The 10913-nt window shown below is 45.0% G+C and overlaps 1 protein-coding gene across 1 annotated transcript; it reads left to right on the top strand.

The window, feature by feature from the left end:
- Positions 1-224: 224 nt before the first annotated feature.
- On the top strand, positions 225-7482 carry fam151a (family with sequence similarity 151 member A; the record flags this gene model as incomplete). Its single annotated transcript, XM_080777930.1, has 9 exons — positions 225-348; positions 1656-1796; positions 2859-3021; positions 4002-4059; positions 5239-5325; positions 5670-5746; positions 6279-6418; positions 7217-7329; positions 7474-7482. The coding sequence occupies exons 1-9, from the start codon at positions 240-242 to the stop codon at positions 7480-7482; spliced, it is 897 nt and encodes a 298-aa protein (XP_080634056.1). The 5' UTR covers positions 225-239.
- Between the last annotated feature and the right edge of the window lie 3431 nt (positions 7483-10913).

The raw sequence follows: 10913 nt of genomic DNA, 5'->3' as shown, positions 1-10913 counted from the left end.
AAAAACGTTCGCTCTGAAAGAATATATATATTCAAAGATTTGAGGCACATTTTCACGATGTTTAAAAAATAGCAGATCTATAAGCTCATAGTGCCGCGCTATGAGCTTGTAGATCTTGTAGCTTCTTGACGCCTCTTTTGATGCGAATATGTGCCGCCCTGCGCCCTCATTGTGCCTACCTGTTTTTGCTGATCCAATCAGATTCCTCCAGCAGTATGACCTTTCCTACTGGTGGAGACATGCTGGACTTCCTGGTTCAGAGCGGCAAAATCAGCCAACGAGACGGCCTCTTGGCCACCTGGTACCACCGAGCCAACAACAAGTCTGAGATGACAAAAGCTCTACAAAGTAAACGGACACGCACGCACACACGCACGCACACACGCGTTTTCTGTCCACGTTAAGGAGAGCATACAATGACACAAATATGAAAGGTACAGTTAAAGTTTAACCCATTTTGACCTGAGATCAGATTCTAAAAATGTCTGTTTGAAAATGACAGTTTTCTGAAAAAGCTATGTTTCTATGTCAGTCGCTCTTCGATTTTTCAAAAATAGCAGACCTACAAGCTCATAGCGCGCCACTCGGTGGCGTGCTATGAGCTTGTAGGTCTGCTTGTAGATCTGCTTGTAGATCTGCTTCACCCGTTTCCTATAGGCTGTGTGTGTTCCACTTCCTGTCTATTTGACCCAATGAAATCCAATGAAACTGGTCAGATGACCAATGATATCCAATGAAATCGACAGGAAGTGGAACACACACAGACCGTAAGGGCGCCGCCATGTTGCACATGGTGCTCCATGGAAGAAAAGAAACATGCGCCGTTGAGACCAAGGAAGCTGAACGAGTAGTAGTATTGGCTGGATAAAGCCCACTGCGCATGTTTCTTTACTTCCATGGAGCACCATGTGAGCAACATGGCGACGCCCTTACGGTCTTCGCGTCCCGTCCTCTTTAGACAGTCCTTGACACAGCCTATAGGAAACAGGTGAATAATTAACAGGCTATAACAGCTTCCTCTAGTCTAGGCTATAGGGTCAAAGGTCATCACTAATACTAAGACACTTCCCTGGACTCATATGGACTGGACTGACATTCATATCAACGCTTGTTTTCCAGTGCCGGCTACTACCAAACGACAACCTATACCTCAAACCCTGACCCAGGCATTGTCAAACTCAAATACACAGTGGAAACAAATAAATAAATTGGTACAAGTCGAGGGCCGGACTGTGTTTCAACACACGGGACATTTTGGGGGAGAGAGGGGTATAGCTGAAAGTTGACCACAAAGTGATATACTTTCACTGCTGATCAATAGTGAAGAGAAGACGCATGCTCGCGCTTGCGGGCCATCGATACGTGACAATGCCACTCGCAGTGCATTGTGGGACTTGTAGTATTATGGTGGTCCGTGCAATATACCAGAGGGCCAGTTCTAATACTAATTAAATAGCATCCCGCGGGCCAAAGATAATTCATTCACGGGCCTGATTTGGCCCCCGGGGCCTTGAGTTAACCATAACCACAAGAGCACAGAGCAGCGTACACCAACCTTAATCTGGTGGCCTGTAAAACAAGCGCCCCCCTCACTCAGTGACCATCGACTCTCAGGCTCTGCGTAAAAAGGTCATCCCGTCGTCTGTCCTCATCAGGTGATGTGATGATCCTGGAGGCAGACGTCAACGTGGACCCCAGACTGCCCGAGCCAATCCCCATCATGGCCCACCCCCCTGCCCTCACCAGTGACAACACCCTGGACCAATGGCTGGACGCCGTGCTGGCTTCCAGAAAAGGTATCGACCAATGGCTGGATGCCGTGCTGGCTTCTATAGAAAAGGTATTGACCAATGGCTGGATGCCGTGTTGGCTTCCAGAAAAGCTAGTAGTGGACAGTGGTGGAAGGAAGTAATCATGCACTTTACTAAGGAATATGTACCACTTTTACTTATTGAAATAAGTAAAAAATAATAATATATATAATATATATATATATATGAGACAAAAGGGACTCCTGCACATCCAAAAAAGACCCGTAGGAGGTGCAAGTCTATAGTTAGCAGGCATATAGACATCAAAAAAGAGAAAAGCCTTCCAAGGAAGGGACTGCACACTCACGGCGAAACGCGTCGTGCTAATAAATACGTTTGATGCAGTAAGTTGTCCGTCTCTGTTCCCTGGAGTGTGCAGTCCCTTCCTTGGAAGGTTTTTCTCTTTTTTGATATATATACTTGTGTAAAAGTACAAAAGTATTGGCATAAAAATGCCAATACAAAGTCAAAGTATTCATTATCAAAAGTATACAACTTTTGAAAAGAGCTTATATATTTGCTATTGGCCGAATTTAAGTGGTTTTGTAATAATAATCAAAATCTACAAAGTAACCTAACTAGTAACTAACTAAGTTTTCAACAAAAAAAATGCAGTGGAGTTAAAAGTACAATATTATTTGCATCCGAAATGCAGTGTGGAGTAGAAGTAAAAGTATTGTAAACTGGAAATACCCCAGGAAAATAAATGACCACTAAACACTTGGGCCAGCGGTGGCCGAACGGTTTGCGGAGCGGTCTTGATATCGGAAGGTCGCTAGTTCGTATCCCCGGACCGGCACGTTAAAATTACCACAGCTGAAGTGCCCTTGGACAAGGCATTGAACCCCTACCATGAAATGTTCTATATGAGCAGGGCCTGGCTGTAAACAAGTTCTTGAGCTTAGTCCAGTTACCCTGGGTAAACGTAGTACCTTTCCTTTCCTTAGTCCAGTTACCCTGGGTAAACGTAGTACCTTTCCTTTCCTTAGTCCAGTTACCCTGGGTAAACATGGTAACTTTGCTTTGCTAACTTCACTCCCTCTCTAGGAATCAAGCTGGACTTCAAGTCCCTGGTGTCGGTGGGTCCGTCTCTGGACCGGCTGAGGGAGAAGAACCAGACCGTGGGCCTCGACAGGCCCGTGTGGCTCAACGCTGACGTCCTGCTGGGACCCAACGTCCCCGGCTTCATGCCTGTGGTCGATGCAGCCGGGTCAGAATGTCCCTTCACTTCAACCCAGTGTTGTTTTTGGCAGCAAATTTCTATTTTAGTTTTTGCGAACGCAGTGAGCACTTACTATGAGACCTAGCAGATCATGTCTGTCTGTCTGTCTGTCTGTCTGTCTGTCTGTCTGTCTGTCTGTCTGTCTGTCCGTGTGTCTGTCCCGCTATCCAAATATGGAGTGTGTTGCATCAGCAATCACTCAGCTCCATATATGGGCACAAAATGGGCCAGGTCCATTCAGCTCCATATATGGGCACAAAAGGGGCACCATATAAGGAGTCCCCAAAGCAGCTATACGTCCAAAACCCAAATATGTACGAGCTGCGTTCGCTTCCCGCGTTTGCGCGTCTTACTCGTAGTCATAGTCCTTGAATAGTTTTCACTTAGTTTTAGTCACATTTTAGTCACCTGGAATGTTCTAGTGTTTAGTCTAGTTTTAGTCGACTAAATGTCATACGGTTTTAGTCGACTAAATCTACAGTTGATTTAGTCAACTAAAATGTGTTTTTGACAGGCCTTGATGTCGTTGTAATGACATATTTTACACTTTGGTTGCATGCTGAAAATATCAGATATACAATCTCACAACGCGTCGCAGCGCGACGCGTTGTGAGATTGTGAGATAATTGTGATAATTGTGAGATAATTGTGAGATAATTGTGAGATTGTCTATCTGCTATTTTCAGCATGCAACCCAGCATAAAACTGGATCTCTTGTCCACTAGTCCCTTACTAACATTTTAGTCTAGTTTTTATTTGTTGACGAAATTGTCAGTATATTTAGTCTTATAGTTTTAGTCATCATAGATTCGTTTTCATTTAGTTTTCTTCAGTGGAAAAAGGCAGTCGACGAACATTTTTCGTCTTAGTTTTAGTCGACGAAAACAACACTGCTTCAATCCAGACACCTGTTGTTGCTTCATATTGTTCATCAATTCCTTCCTTCCTTCCTTCCTAACCACCCGTAGGTTTTTCCTGTTGATCGAGCAGAAGTTTCCAGATGTGACCGTGTCGCCTGGATGGAAGGTAGCCTATAGCGTCTCTGTCGGGGCGAAAACCTCACAATAAATTATGTCCGAAGCAAAACTGTTCCCTTTCAGGATTCTAAATTCAAAAACAGCAAAAGTAAAAGATCTATTCTATACAACCTCGAAACGTGTCGCTTTTTTAGCTTGTAGATCTGCTACCTCTGATGCTTTTGTTATGATCAACTTATCAAGTAGGACGTTAATTTACAAACTAAACACACAACAAGTTAGAATATGGAGATAAGAGGTTTCTGCCCGACAGCAACGATATGCAAAACAAACGGCCAAATACAGCTGACCCACAAGCTGCAACATTCAATGACTTATTATTTAACCCATTCTGACCCGAGATCAGATTCATACGAGGTTTCCACTGGACACACACTGGTCTGATTAACCCATTCTGACCTGAGATCAGATTCTAAAAATGTCAGTCGTTCTTTGATTTTTCAAAAATAGCTAAAGCATGACATGATGCCAACACATGTACAAAATGGGTTCCCGTCCAAAATGGGTTAACCATGCAATTATGTTTGGTCAACATTATTCTGGAAAGTCCGGTAACTTATTTTTCTTCTAATAACTGCCTGCAGACAAAATGTAAACAAATGCTGCAAACTCAAAACATTAAGTCATTTAGTGGCAAGATTGTCTGTTGTGTAATAATGTACTATTATGGCTGTAGCAAGCTGTGAAAAGACAATTATGACATTGGCTGGACCTTTAAAAATGCTGTGCTGTACTGTACTCGTGCTGCAGTACTGTACTGTACTGTACTGTACTGGGGCCTGAGAGACATTTATTTTGTAGGCTATGCTGTAAGTTAAGGTCTGTTCAAACAATAAATGTGTCTTGATGTGTTACATTGAAACAGGTGACCTATTCTCCACCGTTCACTGTGTGTGTGTGTGTGTGTGTGTGTGTGTGTGTGTGTGTGTGTGTGTGTGTGTGTGTGTTGATGTGTTACATTGAAACAGGTGACCTATTCCCCACCGTTCACTGTGTGTGTGTGTGTGTGTGTGTGTTGATGTGTTACATTTAAACAGGTGACCCATTCTCCACCGTTCAGCTGTGTGTGTGTTGATGTGTTACATTGAAACAGGTGACCTATTCTCCACCGTTCACTGTGTGTGTGTGTGTGTGTGTGTGTGTGTGTTGATGTGTTACATTGAAACAGGTGACCTATTCTCCACCGTTCGTCGCTACCTACACCAGGGCCATGGTGGAGGACATGTATGAGACGGTCAAAAACGTCTCTCAAAAGGTCTAAAAAAAAAGCTCTCAAAAGGAGGAAAGAAAGACACATTTCATTTAGTTTCAATTGCCCCCTTTGTTTGTGAATTGTTGGGAGTATAATATTGTTGTTTGGGTTAATAAGCACCCTTTGATAACTTAGTGGTGCACTTGTATAGCACCTTAGCACCTTCATCCAAAGTGCTTTAAGTATACACTCAATCCTTTCACGCACAATGGTGGCACAATTCAGCGTCAGGCCATCACTTGTCTTTGCTTAACATAGCCTATACTATATGTATACTGTAGTTGGTTTAATAATTAATTAATGATGGAAGCTTACACAGAAACTATAACGAGCTGTTGTTTCTCCAGGTGACGTTTCCCGTTCACGCGCTGTTGGCTCGCAGCGGCTGGGAACACATCGGCTGGCTGCTCCGCCAGTCGCCACGGTAACGTTGTCATAGTTAATGAGGGGCGCTGCTAGTCCCTCCCATGTCCAGCTTTTGGTGTGTGTGTGTGTGTGTGTGTGTGTGTGTAATCCAAATGGCGGGAACCCCTTTTTGGTGTTAGCATTGTGTTATGCTTTATAGCTATTGAAGAATAGCAGATCTACAAGCTCATAGCGCGCCACCGAGTGGCGCGCTACGAGCTTGTAGGTCTGCTATTTTTTTAGGTTTAGTCTGACCTTGTGGCAGGGCAAGGCCCACCAGCCTACCTTCAATGACCTGCTGTCTGCTTGTCACTGTCCAGGTTTCGTCTGACCTTGTGGCAGGGCAAGGCCCACCAGCCTACCTTCAATGACCTGCTGTCTGCTTGTCACTGTCCAGGTTCAGTCTGACCTTGTGGCAGGGCAAGGCCCACCAGCCTACCGTCAATGACCTGCTGTCTGCTTGTCACTGTCCAGGTTTAGTCTGACCTTGTGGCAAGGCAAGGCCCACCAGCCTACCGTCAATGACCTGCTGTCTGCTTGTCACTGTCCAGGTTTAGTCTGACCTTGTGGCAAGGCAAGGCCCACCAGCCTACCGTGGAGGACATGCTGTTTGTACGAGACAACACCCAGCCAGACAGGGTCTACTACGACATCTATGAGCCCACTCTGTCAGCCTTCAAGCTGGCAGCCGGTAAGACACAGACAGTTTTAATAATGAGCTTCTGTTTGTACGAGACAACAGACACCCAGCCAGCTATAGGGTCTACACTACTACAACATCTGTACGAGACAACAGACACCCAGCTATAGTCTACACTCTACTACCACATCTGTACGAGACACCCAGCCAGCCAGGTTCTACACTCTATACTATGGCATCTATGAGCCCACTCTGTCAGCCCTTAAACTAGCTGCCAGTATAAGAAACACTTGTCCAGTCACAGTTTTAACATGACGTCTAAGTGGTAATATAAAGTATATTTATTTACTCAAGTACTGTACTTAAGTACATTTTGTGGCATTTCTTACATTACTGGAGCATTTCCAATTAAAAAAAGAAAAATACATTAACCACTTCAGCCCTATATTCAGTGTTCAAACAGTCATGACATTCTTAGAAATATTTAGAAATATAAAAAATTAAAAGTAAAACTTTCCCAGGCCTGGAAAAAGGTTTGGAATTAACTGAATGTGTCGGAAAATGTTGAATATAATCGACATTGATTTTGTTCATAAAAAACATGTCTAGCATTACGTGAACATTAATGCGTGTGGCCTAATCATGTATTGTATACATGACGTCACGTGGCAAAAAGTAATAATAGATCTACAAGCCAACCACACCTCCGTGATACAGTTAGATCTGTTCTATTTAGGCCGTTGATGAAGGCACACATCCTGATTATTGCACCATTGCTATAAGCCTGGACATTTTGGGAAAAGTCTTGAATATTCATCGTAAAAGTGTGTATAATGACTTGTGTTGCAGGGCTGACAGGTCGCGCCAGGAGGTTCTATCCTGGAGGAGACCTGATGGACTACTTCCAACCGCCACGACACAGAACCGCCACGTCAGAGAATATGGACCGGCTCAGCCTGGACGTGAGATGGTTCCCGCTCACTGAGCGAGAACATCTGTTACTTCAGCTGAAAGGTATATTATATGGGCCGGCTTTTGGCCCCGATTACCATACAAATAATCATGATTTAACTTTTAACATAAAAACACTTCCGTTCGCCCTATAGGCATCATAAACCAATCATTGCAGAGATAAATTAACATTGATTTTACAATATAAATCGGGGGTCCCAGAGATATAAATGCCATTAAATGGGGGGGGGGTCCGTAGACTAATAATGCATGTCAAACTGGCGGTCCTTGCAATTAAACGGGTTGAGAATCTCTGCTAGAGTCGTAGAAATATATTATCTCACGGGGGGTTCCTGGCATATCTTTTCAAATGGGGGTCTGCGGACTAATTGGTGTCAACTTGGTGGTGGGTCCTCGATGAATCTCATCAAATTCTACTTCATTAAAAAAATGTCAAACATAAGTTTAGGACCCACTTAATTGACCAGATGACTTAATTAATATTTCTTTGTATCATCTATTCTTTTCTCTAATCATGTAGATAACCAAAAATAATCTAATCATGTTCTTGTTGCGTTTTTGTTTTGTTCATGTTTTATATACTGCAATCATGTTTTCTGGATATTCTATATCTCATGTACAATGTTTCATTATAATTTATATAGGTAGAGGCCTCGTATAAGCCCCTTGGGCTTTTTTTGCCTCAGCCTAGCACTTTACCCTTCTCATATTTATATGTTCACTGTGTTGGTTTTTTTATACTGTGCTGAATAAATAAATACAAATACAATAGATTGTTCTTCCCTGCATCGTTCTTGTCGTGTTCCTGCAGGTAGCGGCGATGCCATGCTGGTGGTCACCGTTGTTTCTGACAGCAGGCGACCGGAGGTCCCACTGATACAAGTCAGAAACACCAGCCATCCACTCACCCTGCAGGTAGTCAGAGACACCAGCCATCCACTCACCCTGCAGGTAGTCAGAGACACCAGCCATCCACTCACCCTGCAGGTAGTCAGAGACACCAGCCATCCACTCACCCTGCAGGTAGTCAGAAACACCAACCATCCACTCACCCTGCAGGTAGTCAGAAACACCAACCATCCACTCACCCTGCAGGTAGTCAGAAACACCAACAACCATCCACTCACCCTGCAGGTAGTCAGAAACACCAACCATCCACTCACCCTGCAGGTAGTCAGAAACACCAACAACCATCCACTCACCCTGCAGGTAGTCAGAAACACCAACCATCCACTCACCCTGCAGGTAGTCAGAAACACCAACCATCCACTCACCCTGCAGGTAGTCAGAAACACCAACAACCATCCACTCACCCTGCAGGTAGTCAGAAACACCAACAACCATCCACTCACCCTGCAGGTAGTCAGAAACACCAACCATCCACTCACCCTGCAGGTAGTCAGAAACACCAACCATCCACTCACCCTGCAGGTAGTCAGAAACACCAACCATCCACTCACCCTGCAGGTAGTCAGAAACACCAACCATCCACTCACCCTGCAGGTAGTCAGAAACACCAACCATCCACTCACCCTGCAGGTAGTCAGAAACACCAGCCATCCACTCACCCTGCAGGTAGTCAGAAACACCAGCCATCCACTCACCCTGCAGGTAGTCAGAAACACCAGCCATCCACTCACCCTGCAGGTAGTCAGAAACACCAACCATCCACTCACCCTGCAGGTAGTCAGAAACACCAACAACCATCCACTCACCCTGCAGGTAGTCAGAAACACCAACCATCCACTCACCCTGCAGGTAGTCAGAAACACCAACAACCATCCACTCACCCTGCAGGTAGTCAGAAACACCAACCATCCACTCACCCTGCAGGTAGTCAGAAACACCAACCATCCACTCACCCTGCAGGTAGTCAGAAACACCAACAACCATCCACTCACCCTGCAGGTAGTCAGAAACACCAACAACCATCCACTCACCCTGCAGGTAGTCAGAAACACCAACCATCCACTCACCCTGCAGGTAGTCAGAAACACCAACCATCCACTCACCCTGCAGGTAGTCAGAAACACCAACCATCCACTCACCCTGCAGGTAGTCAGAAACACCAACCATCCACTCACCCTGCAGGTAGTCAGAAACACCAACCATCCACTCACCCTGCAGGTAGTCAGAAACACCAGCCATCCACTCACCCTGCAGGTAGTCAGAAACACCAGCCATCCACTCACCCTGCAGGTAGTCAGAAACACCAGCCATCCACTCACCCTGCAGGTAGTCAGAAACACCAACCATCCACTCACCCTGCAGGTAGTCAGAAACACCAGCCATCCACTCACCCTGCAGGTAGTCAGAAACACCAGCCATCCACTCACCCTGCAGGTAGTCAGAAACACCAGCCATCCACTCACCCTGCAGGTAGTCAGAAACACCAGCCATCCACTCACCCTGCAGGTAGTCAGAAACACCAACCATCCACTCACCCTGCAGGTAGTCAGAAACACCAACCATCCACTCACCCTGCAGGTACCGATTAAGAACCCCTGACTTTTATTTGCAATTGGCTCTAGTTCTACCTTGCAGTATTGACTCAAAGGGAAATATACCATACTCATTTTAAACATTGAACTATTATTTCCACACAACTCTAAGGTATATTAATGTACATATTAATAATTTAGCTATTGAAAAATAGCAGATCTACAAGTTCATAGCGCGGCACCGAGTGCCGTGCTATGAACTTGTAGGTCATGCTACTTGTAGGTCATGCTATTTTTGAAGTCGTGAAAATGTGCCTCAAATCTTTGAATATATATATTATTAACAGAGTAAACATTTTTAACTCAAATCTTTGCTTCTGGGGGAGTTCCCTGGAACAACATATTTTCAGTTGGGGAGGGCGGAGGCATATTACATAATAATTTTTGGGGTCCTTGACATGAAATATTGAGCACCACTGATACAGAAACATACACAACATAATGTCAGGCCTAAATGGGTTATTATTAATCTTTTTAACCCATTTTGGGCGGGAACCCCTTTTGGTGTTAGCATTATGTTGTGCTTTAGCTATTGAAAAATAGCAGATCTACAAGCTCATAGCGCGCCACCGAGTGGCGCGCTACGAGCTTGTAGGTCTGCTATTTTTGAAAAATCGAAGAACGACTGACATAGAAACATAGCTTTTTCAGAAAACTGTCATTTTCAAACAGACATTTTTAGAGTAAGTTTCATTGTTTCCATCACTGTATAGGCCTACTACTACTACTGTTCCAAACAATACGCCCCCCCCCACAGGAACTGGTGGAGCTGGTGGACGGGGCGGAGCGCGGCTCCTGGGGTCTCTACCTCCGCTTCCAGACCCAGGACGTCCTGCGAGCCTCCCTGAGGCTGCTGCATGCAGCCTACAGCCAGGGGGCGCTGTTCAGACCCGTCTGGGTCGGCTTCAACGCACAGGTACCCCCGTCTGTCTGTCTTAAGTTACTTAGTTACTTTCCACCACCACTGCTGGTCACACAACAATGTCGTATAGATTGCCAATCAAGTTAAGGTTCAGCACCCTTGTCCAGAGTCCAGACTATACATCTGTATGGGTCCCCAATGAGCTTATAGC

Source organism: Protomyctophum bolini (genome assembly GCF_963924005.1).
Source record: "Protomyctophum bolini genome assembly, chromosome: 12".
NCBI lineage: Eukaryota > Metazoa > Chordata > Actinopteri > Myctophiformes > Myctophidae > Protomyctophum > Protomyctophum bolini.
Note: the sequence above shows the minus strand (reverse complement) of the source record. Positions and strands in the feature narration are given on the sequence as shown.